General features: G+C 41.4%; 1 protein-coding gene across 1 annotated transcript; it reads right to left on the bottom strand.

Moving 5' to 3' along the window:
- Window positions 1-4: 4 nt before the first annotated feature.
- On the bottom strand, window positions 5-16,944 carry LOC5520986 (low-density lipoprotein receptor-related protein 4). The gene is made up of 12 exons (XM_048729308.1): window positions 16,865-16,944; window positions 14,894-15,000; window positions 8,687-8,929; window positions 8,120-8,254; window positions 7,555-7,800; window positions 7,004-7,231; window positions 5,489-5,660; window positions 5,037-5,208; window positions 4,151-4,370; window positions 3,793-3,900; window positions 2,814-3,428; window positions 5-2,455 (listed from the first exon to the last, which is right to left on the bottom strand). Exons 2-12 carry the CDS (start codon window positions 14,997-14,999, stop codon window positions 2,025-2,027), a joined length of 2,676 nt encoding a protein of 891 aa, XP_048585265.1. The 5' UTR covers window position 15,000; window positions 16,865-16,944; the 3' UTR covers window positions 5-2,024.
- Between the last annotated feature and the right edge of the window lie 65 nt (window positions 16,945-17,009).

Genomic DNA, 17,009 nt, shown 5'->3' with positions numbered 1-17,009 from the left:
TATCTTTTTGGTTGCGTTTATTTCTTCATTCTTCGGAGCAGCCTCTTGTCCCAGCTGATTGTGTTGGTTTTGTTCAATTCCGAGTAATATCAGTTGCGTTATTGTGTTTTGAGTATATTTTTCGTACTTGAGGTCTCCCTTTTCTTCTCGTCAAAGATTTGACTTTCCAAACCCGTGAAAATGCCGCTATAGATTGATTACTCCTTCATTTTAACAAGTGCCGTTCAATTCGACTCTGTTTCAAAGTTTCAACCCATGTTTATTTGTAGATGCGATTTGGCTTCAGTCCAGCCACCATGTTTTTGTATTCCAAATAGAGCAACCTGCTAAATCGTTTACATAAGCAAAGTGACGTAATAAAACTCTTCTTTATTTGCCGAACTCGAAGTGTTCATCAGAGAAAGAGAAAATCTTCCAGTTTTTAGTTATGACTTTCGAGAGCCCGAATTTGAACGTTTTCTTGATAGTAAATTCTCGTGTATGTACTCATACGTCATCAAATTTTAAAGATTTGAGAGACAGCTTTTAAGAAGAAACATTTAAAACGCTTGAATTGTAGACATGTTGCCATGGAAGGGAGCAAAATTTGAATAAAGCTGAGGCAATTTTCGAATTAAATGAATTCATGACTAATATGGAAGGAACGAAAGCATTATTTCCTACTTATTATTCTTGTGCAAAACGGACATAGAAAAGTCCGTGGAACGAGCACAAGTTAGGGTCCCCGAATGGTCTTTGGCAAACACTTGCGAGCTTGCAAGCACCTCGTTTTTTATGCGAAACCAAGCATTTCTAGTTGTTGATTAAATCGAGCAGCGAGCACACCGAAAAATACAATGCGAGCACAGCGGGAAAAAAATGTGCGAGCATTAGCCGAAAACTGCGAGCACATCGAAATTTCGGGGGACCCCAAGTTTAGTACTATCCACTGGAAAATTGGAAAAAGCTATTTTTAGCTTAATGCGATTTGAAATATTCTGCGAACTTCTCTCGTCATTAATTTCCAACTGCTTTCTGACTTCCGTCATTCAAACTAACGAAATTACATTTGGTGCTTTTTGATTGGTCAGAGCTTTACCGAGAGGTGGCGTGATTGGAAACCATTTCAGTGCTGACCAATAAAAAATCTTCATGGATTTTGAATGACGGAAGCCAGAAAGCGAGATCTCGCAGAATATTGAAAAACCAAGTAAAATAAGCTCTATTCCTGTCGATTATTCAAGACACCTCGCGTTATTAAAAATTAAATCAATCAATATGACATAGCATCCCCATGGTAACGCAGAACCACAAAACTCCTACATTAACCCAATCTTTCCCGAGAGCCCATCCTATTTCTCACAAAATAAGAAAGGCTCTGGAGAGGAGATTGACATTAATCTTAATTAAAACGTTTTAAAAGAAAATAAACAAAAAGGTTATCAACGGAGATTTTATTGCCCGAACTCATGGCAAGTTTTTTTTCTATATTGCTTGTCTCGTTTGCATTTGATGTCTAACAGCAGACAAAATTTTTTGGGGTTTTTTAGGCTAAGTTTTATTTTATTGCACATATTTTATTATATTCTCAATCCACAATGATATTCAGTTAGTAATTTAATATATTTCTTGTCCACAGACATCTCAGGATATGCTACGGACAGCAGAGCTAAGGAACACAGCAGAACAGTTACGCGCCCGAATACAGAACGAATCTTGCACCCTATGGGATAGGACTTGGGCGAATCTTACACACTAAGGGATAGGACGAGATCCTCTACCGAGGACTGCTAGCCTGCAGAATAAGGGCAATAATGCTTTGGGTATCGCAACCGTAATCATATCACACATTTTGCAATAAGCCGCGCAAAAGCCTAGAAAGTTGAATGCGACCCGCCTTTTCCACGCCTGCGAGCAAGGCTATGATGGCCTGCCCTAGAAGCAACAAACACGTCCCAAATATTTATAGGGATACTCTCAGTCTTCTAAGGACTACAAGCGTGTCTTTTAATTAAATGTTTTCCTGTCTCCAATTACACCATTGCTCAGGCTTTGTGGAAATTTTCATACACCAGATTGACGAATCCTTGTTCACAGGGAGTTGAAACTCCGTCACCTTGACACGACATTGTGAAGAGCTTAAAATCTCCTTGATCGCCCCCTGAAACATCGGCACCCAGCGAATCCAGCGATGGGCTTTTTGCATAAAACAATGGGTTCACGTGACTTGAAGTAGAAGCAGAAAAAAGGGGGTTTGAGCAACCGGAAATGGATTGGTCCTGGAATTCATCCTCCTCCGGAATGTCACTCGTGTAGGAGATGTTGACGAGGGATGAATTCTTATGGAAGACAGCGTGATTGTAGTTTGGGCCACGGCGGTGGTTTCGTAGCTTCTTGTACGTGACGTATAGGAGTAACAGGATCAGGATGGAGATGGTTAAGATTAGGCCTGGGATCCAGCCAGGCCATGGAATATCTGCCATTGAGGATGAAATCGCATGAGACATTACGATGCGATATGAGAACTGCCTTACACATGAGTACGACGCTTTTTTGTGTTTGTCTTTTGTTGGGAAAAGAGGTCATTAATGGAGGAAGCTGGTGCGACTATAATATAATGCGGTTGTAATGTTTGAGGGAGGAGGTAACATATTAGCAGATAGGTACTGTGCTAAATATTAATGTAACAAACATCACTAAAACGACCAAAATGTGTCTGAGAATTAATTTCTTTCCAAGGAAGCGCAACCAGCACCCCCTTCCTTTCATAATAACCTTTATTCCTAGACACTGAATGCAGAAAAAGCTAAAATAAAATGGCTAAGATCTTTCACCTTTCACTGCTAGCTCCCGTTTTCCTCTGACCACAACAATCTCTTCGCACTGCCCTTGTCGTATATCCTCGCATGTACAGTTAAGTGAGATCCGTAGACCTGGATCAGCACACGATTCTGTACAGGCTTCTCCCTGGCAGCCTTGCGTGGTAGCATTCCCTTTTGCCGATCCATCATCTGTAATCTTTACATCGGCTTTTCCGTTGTTAACTCTATGCTTCTTATAAGTGTGATTTCTGGTCATCTTTCTCGTCCACCCTTTTCTGTTTGGTTTAATGGTCACGGGTTCAGAGCTTGATCTATTTACATTAGCATCTGTTGGATAGTGTGTAGCGCCACTCGTCGGACGAGTGACCCTCGCGCTATAACTCGATGGACTCGTGTATTCATCTGAAGCACTCGCTGTTGCCCTATCAGAGCCTGTGGTGGAAGCGCTCACGAGTTCGCTCGTTATCATATGTGATGGCGTCATTTGAGTGGTAGGATTCATATTTACATTGGTAGAATTTGTTGGCGTTGACACAGCATTAAGATTAGCCGGGCTTGCTGTTGTTAAATTAACTTTTCGACTTGACCCTGATTTCCTTTCAGCCCCAGTTCTATTTATTGATGTTTCTGGAGACCAAACAAAGGAAATAATGTCATAGGATTTCTGTTGTAGGGTAAAAATGTGTTTCCTTTGCTTCCCTTCTCTCCACTACTACCAAGTGGGTTTCCACAATTTGCTAAGGGGGTGGGGGCGGGGGGTGGTGAGTCCGCAGTCATAGGTATGAAAGACAGACATGTTTTATTTGGAAAACGTGTGCATTATGATATAGAAGAATTTGACGATTTGACGATTCTTCAAATGACCCACTTTTGGAGATTTGACGATTCTTCAAATGACCCCTTGGCGGCCAAGAGGATGGGGGGGGGGATGCGCGCACACCGCTGCTCACACGCCTGAGTACCAGCCTTCACGTCAGGCGAATCGGCTTACCTTTGCAAGTGGAGTTTATTACGTCATCTGCACATGCGCAGCGGCAGGAGGTCGGTGCAAGAAGAGTCAACCCGACGCACGTGACATTCCCACATGGATCCGGTGCGCCTAGAGAAAAATTTAACTTTTTATCGGTGATTAGACTTGTTAAAACTCTATATACAAACTAGAACTTATGGCGTTTTCTTTCCTTTTACCGCTCGTTATCTTGTCGTTGTTTGCTGTAGTTTGTCGTTGTAACGAGGTTCTTAGTTGTAGTCACGGTTCTACTTCCCTTGTAACTCAGTTTATCGCTATTCATTTCTTTTGTCATTCCTTCACTTGGTCATTGCGTGACATCATCTCAAACCCATCTCACCTTGCGGTCGTACTAATGCATGGATCACGTGAAGATTCCTCATATGCCCATCTTTTCCCACAAGTACGCGTCGCTGGTCGCCAGTCCTCTTGTCCGCCATCTGAAGACCCATGAGCCAGTCCGTCCAATACACGTGATCTCCGAACACGGCCAGGGAAAATGGGTGCGAGTGCTTACCGAAGAAGAGCGAGCGTCGGTGCTTGCCATCCAGGGTTACGCTCTGCGTGACATTAAAAGATATTGGTTTACTTAAAATCACCGCGTGCAATAAGCACAAGAACATCTACCATCATGATGTAGGAAAGACTTGCTCCAAGGCCACTTCTCTCTGAAACTCTGGATGCGAAGGATTTTGACGAGTGCACTAACCAACGAAAACAATTTGAAGGACTTTGAGAAAGTTTAGACATAAGAGAGACATACCGTATTTAATCGAAAAAGCTTTTCGACTCTCAGACGGGGCGCTTGTTCGGGGGAGGCGCCTTTTTAAATTGGCAAATTTCAAACAAGAGGCCGACGTGTTTTTTTTTATTTAATATCAATTATATACTACATCAGTTTCTTTTCTCTATATCATTATAACAACCTGAAGCAGCTTTTATCAAATACTCTTTTGTCCCTATGAACTCCAGTGTTTTCTTAGATCGACATTATTCTACTCAGTTACATAAAACCTGGAGAGGAGAGGGGAACGCCTTTTCGGGGCAGGCGTTATTTAATAGTTTTGGCTCAAGGGGGCGTTTATTCGGGGAGGCGCTTATTGTGGGAGGCGCTTATTCGGGTAAATACGATTCTTGTTTCTCCCTGTTGTTATGTTATTGGTGTACGTTACACTTTGGCAAGGTGCCCATGTGACGGACACCATAACCGCCCTCATTCATCTCACCTCTATGGTTCCGTGCTTGCCGTCCGTCCAGTAAAGTCTATTGCTTGGTAAGTCCAGGGAGAGACCATTTGGCCAGGTAATGTTATCGAATACCATAATCTCTCGTCCCTTGCCGTCCATGTGGGATTTCTCGATTTTCGGTGCAGAGCCCCAATCTGTCCAGTACATTATGCTGGAAACGTAAAAGCAAGAGGATTGTTTTAAAGCGTGTCACATTTAGGCCGTGAAAGGAGAAAACTAATGCAACACAAAAAATGTTTACAGTCTATTCATTTGTATTAATTAAAACACAGAAAAATATTTTTCCTGATGTGGAGGGGTTAACTTGATTGAAAGAAGATGTGTTCTCCTTTTTTTGCTATTTCTGATGCACATCACATTTTATCTGGCTGCCCCGGGCGTGAGGTTTGAGAGAAATACTCAGAAAATAAAATTAGATCAAATGTACTGACCCCGAAAGAGAATCCAGCACGATATCTCGAGGCCTGTCAAGACTCGTCCGGAATAACGTCCTTCTGTGCCGGCCCCTCAGGGACGCTACCTCGATAGTGTCCCTCCCGTCATCCGTCCAGTACAAGTTCCTACCGACCCAGTCTACAGCGATCCCATCTACTCGACCTGTATCTAGGAACACATTAAACCAATATGTCATATTTGTCTAAAAGACTGCTGCTCCTGACTAAGCTTTCCTTGAAAGCTAGAACAAAGCACAAAGAAAATAAAGCAGTTGCGCTCTATTACAAGAGCGTAGCAGAGGGGGGGCACTAGGGGCACGTGCCCCCCCCCCCCCAATATTTTAAAAAATTATAAGGAAATGACCAGTAGGGGCGTGGCTGTGCCCCAAATATTTTCTTAATGTTTCTGTATTGTGTCTCCCCCTTCCCAATCTTACGTGGCTTGCTACGGCTCTGTTATTATGATTGTTCTTGCAGTCATGCACATAATTGCTGTTGCACTCATTCCTGTGAGAATCTAACATCATTTTCGCATTACCAGACTGCATAAACTCGTCTAGCCAATCGTCGAGGCAAAAGCACGCCTCAGTTCGAATCAGAGCACGATGAGATCACTTGACAGTCGTGCCAGTCAAGATTGTATGTACCGTAGGGGGGTAGACAGGGGTGATCGTCACATCTTTTAGGGTCCCTATCCCTTAGGGTATAAAATTCGATCAACTGCTATTCCTAAGGGGATGTTTTTGACGTTTTTTCGATTCCGTTATCTCTTAGGGTATAAAATTTGACCAATTGCTAAGGGGGTGTTTTATGTTTTTTTTTTTTCGTTTGTGCTATTTCCTAGGGTTAAAAGTTCCATCGACCACACCCAATTTGCTATCTCATAGGGTTAAAATCGATTTTGCCGTTGAACACCACTGTATTTTTTATTGGAGCCTCCCCCCTCCCCATGTGTTTATCACATGCTAATATAAACTACGGTAGCGCGTGTAGCATGACCGCGTATTGTATTATGTATGGCAGCATGAATATGCAAGTAAGGCCCAGTGCAAAAAGGGTCAGCTTCAGAACATCTCATTTTCTAGCGGCCATTCGAGCGAGAATTTGCAAGCAAAACTGGCGATGTTCTGCGGTGTTTGCACGAGGCTTCTTGTCCGTGGATCCAGCTTGCGTGACGATGTTGTTTTCGTTTTCAATTTTCAAGTCATCATTTTTAGGAATACAACTTTCCCTGTATTGAAATTTGTATTCCCTGTATTGATACTTTATTAATAGAATTGAGCTGTTTTAGTTGTAGAATGGATTGAAATTTACCGTGATTCAAGCAGATAAATTCACTACTAAAATTAACCATTTCATTTGAATACGGTTTCATAGCCTACGAAACTACGAGTCACGACAATCGGTTCGACAGGCTTTTGTGTGGCAGTAAGGCTAATGCTCATGCAGTCAGTCTGGTAAGGTAAAAGCGAGAACAATTCAGGCATCTAAGAATTAAGTATCAACTCTTACTTTGTACTAATACTGTGACGTCATGCCATGCGCGATGTAGCTGTGATGCGTAGATGACGTGGCGACTGTTATCCGCCCAGTATACCGTCTCGTTGGTATAATCGTAGTCTAAGCCCCCATCCTCGCCGTGGAGGTACTGGATTACCGCCGGTACAACCACGCCCTTTAAACTTCGTGTTATGTATAAACGGGACTTTGCGGAGAACATCAGAGCGAACCCGGACATGTCTAGAATTAAAGTAAAAAAAATATTATTTTTGTAATTCAATAGACATGGATAATTCACACAAAAAATGGATATTTCTCGCTGCTAGAAAGTTAGTGAGTGAAAGAGATAAAGAGATACAGAAAATGTAATACATTGGGTTTACTTTGAATTCCGACTGAAAATCCAACAATACCATAAGACTAAGTTCAAACGTCATATTATCCATGAGCCGTATTCAATGCAAATGCATGCAAATGAATCGATTCGATTGTTTCATCTTCATTTGCATGCGTTTGCATTGAATACGGCTTATGGATAATACGACGAACTAAGCCTAACTGACCTTTTGCTTGACAGCCATGTCCAGCGGCAGTCTGTTTGTATCCATCCACGCATGCGCACTCATACTCTCCATGCGTGTTCGCACATGTCTGGCTGCAGTCGTCCTTGCCCTCCGCGCACTCGTCAATATCAACACACGCGTGCCCGCCCCCACCCAGGGTCAGGCCTATTGGGCATTCGCACACGGCTCCCCTGGGGGTATTTCGGCACGTATCACTGCAACCGCCATTCCGCTCCGCGCACTCCTCTGTGAAAACAAAAGAAAGAATAAAAAGAATAAATCGCAAAATACGTGCAAGTGGAGCTGGTGACATTTCGTCTTTTTATGCGAACACTTCTTTGTTCGTTTACTCTCAGGCGACACAGCTCAATATCTAGTTCTGCACTTATTTGAGACACTTTCATTCAAAGAAGCGTTGGAAATATAATAATTTCACATGGCTTATTACTATTATAGAATAATTTTGATCATTGTCTTATAGTTTTACCATTAAGACATCGGAATGCACACAGGCCAATCAGAAAGAGGCTTAAAACAAAGACAAAGTTGATCCGAATGTGCTTACCACATTTTTTGCTTTCGTCTGAACGGTCGGCACAGTCGTAGAGCCCATCACACAAAACGGTCAGCGGTATACACGTGCTGTTCCCACAATCAAACTCTTCAATGCCACATTTTACTGTGCGCATGCGTCGTGATTCTGAGAAACATGATAAAACACGGGAAAGCAGTTAGATCACATCAATGTTGCGTCGGCTAGGCTTGGTGTTATCGAATGCTCTCTACTATTGTCAGGGAGAGCAGCGGCCGGATCGAGGGGGCACCTAGAGGGAGTGGCAGGGGCGATGACCACCCTCTATTCTGACTGAAATTCAAGAAGAGATTTATGCGACTATAAATCCACAAATTCCTTCTCCTATATTATTAATAAAAAGGTAATGTGGTTAGAGCATCCTATATACTAAACCCTCTTAAAAATCCCAAATACGCATTAAGAAACTATCATAGAGCTGAGAAACAGAGGTCTTTAGTAAGCTCGCATACGTTCAACAAGTCAGGTTCAGGATCGAGAAACAGAAAGATACTATCCATGTCTTGATTACCCCTCCCCCCCTGGGTAAATATGATTTACCGCAGTTTTTCTCGTCTGAGCCATCATGGCAGTCGTTATCGCCATCACACAACCATGTCCGCGGTACGCACAGCTTGTTCTCGCACTCAAATTCGTGTCGCGGACACCTCGAACAGTTGACTATCTCATCAAGTGCGTCCGGACAATCCACAGTCCCGTCACACATCCATTCCCTAGGTATACACATTCCATCTGAGCAAGTGAACTCGGCCGGGCTACAGTGGACCGGAACTTGAGCTGAGTCTGAAAGGAAAAAGAGGAAAATCAGCAAAAGCAACTCGTCACAACTAATATACTAGGATTTAATAAGAAGGGGTTTATCCCCCCCCCCCCATTGACTTACAAATGCTCTATAGATAATTAATTATATCATATGCTTCTTTCAATGCAAAAGTGTCGTCATGTCTAAAGCGTATAGAGACTGGTTTGATTTATCTTTCTTAAGCAGTGCCGTACATTACCATTTTTGATAATATCGATTTACCTACTTATTATGCAAATATTCAAAATGGCCGCGCGGAGTATGAAACTTGAATTTGTTTGGTTAGCGAGACGTCGCATCGCAAAAAGTGACCAAAACAGCAAAATATCCTGCTCTATACCAAGTTTGATATTAGATTGATGGGTTCCTGTATTCGAGAGTAAAATATCGTTTGGGAAACCTTTTCAAATTGAGCGCTTTTTTTGAGACTGCCGTAAAATCGAACTCTTTTAGTAATGTTTACGTTTAGAAAAAGAGGAATATGAGTGTGATGTACCATATTCTACGGCTTAGAACCTTGACAGGATTAGACTAGGATAAATGAGGATCATGGCATACTAAAACAAAATTCCACCACAAGCCGAAATGAGTGCCCACAAGGTATGGTGAAAGTTGAGGAGGGCGGAATTTGATTTGTGGGAACAAATGTGCTATTCAATGCCCGACGTCTGTACTTCAACAGGGAAAAAACGAAGAAAAATAGGTATGAAAATCCGTGTAAACATATAGCCGAAAAGCATTTTACCCTTCCCTTGTATCTGGGGGTTGGATTCTTCTCATTCTTTGCCAAAATGTCTTGCCCTGCGACCACCACAACAACATGGGGGGGGGGGGGGGGGGCACTCTAGCTGTAAAAATGACTGTTGGTTCCGACAGATACGAACATTTTATGCCCCAAAAAGAATGGAACCGTGCCACCCTAAGAATATGCCCGCATCTGAATTCTATACCGAAAACTCCACCAAAAATAGATAACCACCGATCCACCCCCCCCCCCCCCCCATAAAAAGTAACCCAAACCTAAAACATAATATCTCGAAACTTGGCAGCCCCGTTAAAAATATTATAGATGAAGTTTTAGAAGGGAAATTTGCTTATCAAATTTAATTTATTTATTCCCTTTTATAAAAAGAACTCAATGCTCCTCATCTCCAAGGCGATAGTCATCAAACAATTTTACTTCCTTGTCTTCACACCCTGTGTGAGCACATCTCGTGCGACATGCCCTCAGTCATCACAACCTCTCTCCCTTTACCATGCATTTCTCAACCTTTAATTTTACACCCTATGCCTTTTCCCATTTGTCTGCACACACCATAAAATAGCCCTCATTGAGTAAACACATTACCTACATAGCCACTCAAACCAGTGCCCCTTCTAGAATCTAATGGTAGAGGGGCATGTTAAAATAAGCATTTGCAATAAGAACTTTTTGACAAATTACTAGCCCCCCCCCCCGCCCCGCTCACCCCCCAAAATACATACCCAAACCCGAGTTCTATACATAAAATATACCAAGCATAGAAACTTACCTCCCAAACAAATACCCAAACCTAATAATTCTTTAGCCCAAGCATACAAAATCTTGCTATAAGGGAGCTTCAACACTCAGATTTGCTTATTAAATCAAATCGATTTTATTCCCTTTTTATAAAAAAGACAACAAACTAACTCCGTGCAATAGGCACTGAGAAAAAAAATTGGGCCTGAAGTATCACCAAATATAAATATTTATTTTCCATATGATATGTATGACTTCACACCCATACTCCTAGAATCTCCAAGGCCTAGTAATTAAGCCTGGTACAAGAGGGGTAAAAAGAAGGACATAATATGTTAAAATAAGCATTTGCGATAAGGACTTTTTGTCAAATTAGCCCCCCCTCCCCCTGCTCATCCCCCAAAATACCCAAACCTGAGTTTTATACATAAAGTATACCAAGCATAGAAACTTACCTCCCAAACAAATACCCAAACCTAATTCTATACCCCAAACATATCAATTCTTACTATCACTATAGTTTTATAAGGGAGCTCTAACACTCAGACTTGCCTATCAAATCAAATTAATCTAATTCCTTTTTTATAAAAAAAATATTTGCACATATAATAGAGATGGGCCTGAAGTATCACCGAGATCGAATATGAATATATATTTTCCATATGATATCTGTTCTAGTGAAGCTTGGAGCCTCTGGTACCCAGTAGTACACTCCCGTTCTACTATTATCTCCAAGGCCTAGTAATCAAACATGGTACAAGTTTACTTTGTCTTCTCAACCTGTCAGCACACCCCATGTGACATACCCTTTAGTCACCACCCCTTTGCCCTTACCATGCCTTTTCCTCATCCTAGTTTAGACTCTATGCCTTTTTCCCATTTATCCGCACACACAATGAAATACCCCTCAATGGATCTACCTTGGTTATAGAACCTGTGAATTGTGCACGATGTGTGTTACAAAACTTCCTTTGTTTGGTAAAAAAAATCATGATGAAACAGAGCTTAATACAATAAATTACTTTAGGGATGGTTCTTACACCGAGGTAAACATACACCCTTCATTGAATAAGCACATAACATAGCCCCTCAAACAAGTGCCCCCTCTAGAATACATTTATCAAAAGCCATAATGTGAGCATTTGTGGTAAGGATTTTTTTACAACGAGTAATAGCTAACTAATGCAGTAATGTATAATGACTGCCATCCCTCAGATTTACAGATCATAGAAAATCTATTTATTCCAGGATTTCAAGTAGTTTCTTTAATGGCATACAATAAACAGTGACTCTCGGCCATTCTGTATAGGATTTAGCTTCATTTTTTTATGAGACTCGCAGCCATTCTGTATGAGATTCGTTTTAGTTTCAATATCCCAGCTAAAATTTCTTCTTGGAGTGTCTTCATTTCGAGTTTGAAAGCGAGATAAATCCAGGGAAATTCTGTGCAGTTGTATGACTCGAAGAAGCGTACAACTAAATAATTTGTGATCAATTTTATACCTTGCTAGCATACCTGTCAACTCTCCCGCATTAGGCGGGAGTCTCAAGATTTTGGACCCCTTCTCCCGCTCTCCCGCGTTGAGCACGAAATCTCCCCGCTTTTCAGCGATTTTTATCATTCTGAAAGAAATTTCTATAGAAAATTGTCATTTTGCCTATTTTCTATTAAAATATTTGAAACAACAATTCCCTTGCATAAAGCAATTTATCTAACACCCTCGTGACATCTTTAAGTGGATTTGTTCGCAAGAGCTTTCTATACGGCAAACGCCGGCAAGGTTAAACCCATCCCCCCCCTCCAAAAAAAAAAAAGAATATCCCCACCCCTGCCCCTCGAAAATTCTCAAGCCTTGAGATTTTCGGAGGTTGACAGGAATGTGCTAGCAGTGGCTTACCCTTCCGCGTTCATTAAAGTTGTGTAATATTGCCAACAGCCACACCCGCCACAATTGTAAATAAATCTGCTTTGATACCTAGTCCTTTATGGGAGATTGTGGCTCTGACTTAAAAGTCTATAAGCGGTTTCTCCTTTCTATAAGAGACTATAGGTTCATTAAAGATTCTAGCCGTATGAGGCTGAGATCCGTGATAAGTTGCCAGTTTTTTATAAGAATCTTCAAAAGATTCTGTTTAGCCGGGTGGAACCTCATGACAAAATGTTTAGATTCGTTTATTAGATGCCATGTTTGCCTCAAAACGCATTTTGCCTGTCCGTGAATTCAACACTCGCCGTTATGTATGTTGTGAAATCGCGTAACCGTATCTAGAATAAGTTGCGGATTTCGGCTTAGAAGGTGGCAAGTGAGGAATTTGTTCTCAACGGACCAAGGCCATCTCCCTAGACACAAACCCTTCTTATAACTAAGAGGGTGGCAAGAGGAGAGAATGCGTGTACTGAAAAGTTTCAGTAAGCTATGGACATCAAAGATCTTTAAATCAATGAATCATTCGCCCTTTTATAGACTTCTGATGAAGTAAATAAAGTGCGTAGTGTCTTTGAGATTACACTTTTGCTTGAGCGTTATATGCCGCAGAAATGGATCTACGGAGGACGATATACGCTAGACGTGGTTTATGAGGTGACAAAAACCTTAGGTGACATATTATATGTCTTTGTGGTGGAATTTGTCGTTCTTTAATGTTTCACGTCTATGGGAGCGTTGCTCGACCTGACATAAGCGCTTTCTTTGTGCATGTAAAGTTTCTTAGAGTTATTTAGGACATATCTGCAGTACAGCTCACTCCTGTTTTAGTAGATTTCTTAAAATCAAACAGGAAGATTTGAGGCTGCCGAGAATCGCCATTGTAACTCGTAGAATTCAAAGTGCACTTAGGCTAAATCTGGCTTTTTCTGAGAGAGGGCTCGCTCATCTCGTCTAAGGTGCCTTCCGATGTCATCGTTTGATGAAAAATCGGCGGGCGGTTATAGCGTTTACAAGACCGGTTTCGGACTCTTAATGAAGAGACCTTCGTCAGTTGTTTTTCGCTAGGTTGCTAATGAGGACTTCGTAAAGTATGCTCGATTAGCGGATTGTGACATGAAGTCGCGTGCCCGTTTATATATCAGAGGTCGGACGAATCTTTAATTGAAGTGACTAGTCGGTGATTGGCTATCTAGCGTTTTACACTATTTCGATCCGCGTCATTTTAAGGTAGGCTATGTTTCAAAAACAAAAGGCCTATTGTCGGTGACTCGGTCGCGTGGTAGCGCTATTGTTAAACCATAGGAAGGAAAAATAGACAGATATTTGTATCAGGAAGATTTTTGCATTCCCTCGACTTGTCTGCAAATTTATATTGGTATGTGGACTGGTACAAAAAAGTCCGGCTACCTAGATCAATTGTGGGTGAATCCTCGAAAAAATTTCGCGTTACGGGGGCCGTGGAGTTTAAGACCGTAGTCTAAGCAAGTCAGTTGTGTAATATTGCCAACAGCCACACCCGCCACAATTGTAAATAAATCTGCTTTGATACCTAGTCCTTTATGGGAGATTGTGGCTCTGACTTAAAAGTCTATAAGCGGTTTCTCCTTTCTATAAGAGACTATAGGTTCATTAAAGATTCTAGCCGTATGAGGCTGAGATCCGTGATAAGTTGCCAGTTTTTTATAAGAATCTTCAAAAGATTCTGTTTAGCCGGGTGGAACCTCATGACAAAATGTTTAGATTCGTTTATTAGATGCCATGTTTGCCTCAAAACGCATTTTGCCTGTCCGTGAATTCAACACTCGCCGTTATGTATGTTGTGAAATCGCGTAACCGTATCTAGAATAAGTTGCGGATTTCGGCTTAGAAGGTGGCAAGTGAGGAATTTGTTCTCAACGGACCAAGGCCATCTCCCTAGACACAAACCCTTCTTATAACTAAGAGGGTGGCAAGAGGAGAGAATGCGTGTACTGAAAAGTTTCAGTAAGCTATGGACATCAAAGATCTTTAAATCAATGAATCTTTCGCCCTTTTATAGACTTCTGATGAAGTAAATAAAGTGCGTAGTGTCTTTGAGATTACACTTTTGCTTGAGCGTTATATGCCGCAGAAATGGATCTACGGAGGACGATATACACTAGACGTGGTTTATGAGGTGACAAAAACCTTAGGTGACATATTATATGTCTTTGTGGTGGAATTTGTCGTTCTTTAATGTTTCACGTCTATGGGAGCGTTGCTCGACCTGACATAAGCGCTTTCTTTGTGCATGTAAAGTTTCTTAGAGTTATTTAGGACATATCTGCAGTACAACTCACTCCTGTTTTAATAGATTTCTTAAAATCAAACAGGAAGATTTGAGGCTGCCGAGATATCCCAGCTAAAATTTCTTCTTGGAGTGTCTTCATTTCGAGTTTGAAAGCGAGATAAATCCAGGGAAATTCTGTGCAGTTGTATGACTCGAAGAAGCGTACAACTAAATAATTTGTGATCAATTTTATACCTTGCTAGCATACCTGTCAACTCTCCCGCATTAGGCGGGAGTCTCAAGATTTTGGACCCCTTCTCCCGCTCTCCCGCGTTGAGCACGAAATCTCCCCGCTTTTCAGCGATTTTTATCATTCTGAAAGAAAATTCTATAGAAAATTGTCATTTTGCCTATTTTCTATTAAAATATTTGAAACAACAATTCCCTTGCATAAAGCAATTTATCTAACACCCTCGTGACATCTTTAAGTGGATTTGTTCGCAAGAGCTTTCTATACGGCAAACGCCTGCAAGGTTAAACCCATCCCCCCCCTCCAAAAAAAAAAAGAATATCCCCACCCCTGCCCCTCAAAAATTCTCAAGCCTTGAGATTTTCGGAGGTTGACAGGAATGTGCTAGCAGTGGCTTACCCTTCCGCGTTCATTAAAGTACGATTCGGTGAAGTTCCTAAGAATAACCCTTCAAATGAGGTCTCTTGCCGAAGAGAAACAACACAAATAGGATATATCTAACTCAATGAGTCAGAGAAATCCTTCCTTAAACAGATAAGAAAAATTACTGCTAGCAGAGAGTTAAAAAGCGGCGTTCAACATGAATTTATTCATTCGACGAAACAGCCATTTTGTTTTCCTACTCTGAGTTGAGGCGTGTCCGCGTGAGACTGGACATAGTAATACTTACCTCTGATTGGTTAATCAGATTGTTTATAAAATATACCCAAAATGGTAATGTTCCGCACTGTTAAGGATTATCTAAACGATCCAGACGGCATCGGACTCCCAAACCTCTCCTACCGACTATAAGTTCCGGCCTTTAAAGTAGCTGGGTATCCCCTCGGGCTTATTTCACTTGCGGAATAAACATTAGTCGCTTCTTGGTTGTTGATTTATATTTTGGATACGCTGTAAATCAATACTCAAAAAAGTGATAAATATAAAGTCAATGACAAAAAGAGACAGGCGTCTCCTTGCTGCTTATAAAGTATGTGTACGTAGACATGCGGATAATGTAAATCTGACTCTTCCTGATTAAAACACTCCCTTCCAACGACTTCAGCACCCCCTAAAGCATTTGTTTATACTAGCCCCTTCTCTTTTTAGCCCCCACCTCCCCTTCCCTGGTAAACGTAGAAATATAGCGTAATATTTTTCAGAGAGTGAAAGTGATTCTTACTCGGTTGTAAAATGGATAGAAAACGTCGTTAGTGTAGAGAGAAGTTGTTAATGTAGAGACAAACTCAATACAAACTTTGCATTTGAGAATTTTGTAAGGGTAAAAATAACTAGTGGACAAAAACGGGGGAAAGGGGGGGGGGGAAGAGATTATAAAATAAACCCTATCTCTCTATTAAGTCCCACTTTCAATAAACCCCCATTTTCAATAAACCCCCAGACGGAAAAGTATATAAGTTGCCTGGGGCTTGTTAAAGCATTTACGGTAGTGAAATTCGCATGTGCGCAAAGTTGATAAGTCCGACGTTACGCTTCTGACTAGGTTTTTGGATTGGCCGGAGGGATTGACTGATAACAATTTATCAGTCGAAAGGTGCAACGGGTTGTAGGCGAGTAGAAGACAATTATTTTGACCAAAGAACAGACGACGATCTAATTAACAATCATATCACTGAGAAAACCGTTATAAAATCGAGCACGAAAAAAGCGAACGGTAACAATAACATTTGTCAGGATTTAAGAATAGCTCGACAGATGATTACTGTAGTCATATGAACGTAAGGGCTGATGGTCGAATGTCCGTTAACATACCTACTTTCTTTTCACATAGGTATAAAGGTACCACCTCAGTCCAGTGTATTTCCCTGATTCTCCACCCCTACCTACGCACAGCACCTAGTTTTCTAGTTTTTCTAGAGCTTGTCTGTTGACCGCCTTTGATGGCTGGCCATATCAGCCAATGATATGAGATATGAGGCAAAGAGCGTTGTTCACAAAAATCTTATGATGGTAAATAAGAGAAAGCAAATGAAACAAACAAAAACATACCCACGACGTAGGTTGAAATTTTCAAAACCAGAAGAAAGATGGAGAAATATTTTGGAGTCGTCATCTAAGCGATCGCCAATTCGCTGCAACACTCCACATTCGAGCGAATCTGGCCATCAAGTCATTAGTAATGAATTCTTATTTC

Source organism: Nematostella vectensis, chromosome 6 (genome assembly GCF_932526225.1).
Source record: "Nematostella vectensis chromosome 6, jaNemVect1.1, whole genome shotgun sequence".
Taxonomy (NCBI): Eukaryota; Metazoa; Cnidaria; class Anthozoa; order Actiniaria; family Edwardsiidae; genus Nematostella; species Nematostella vectensis.
This window is presented reverse-complemented; position numbering and strand designations above follow the sequence as displayed.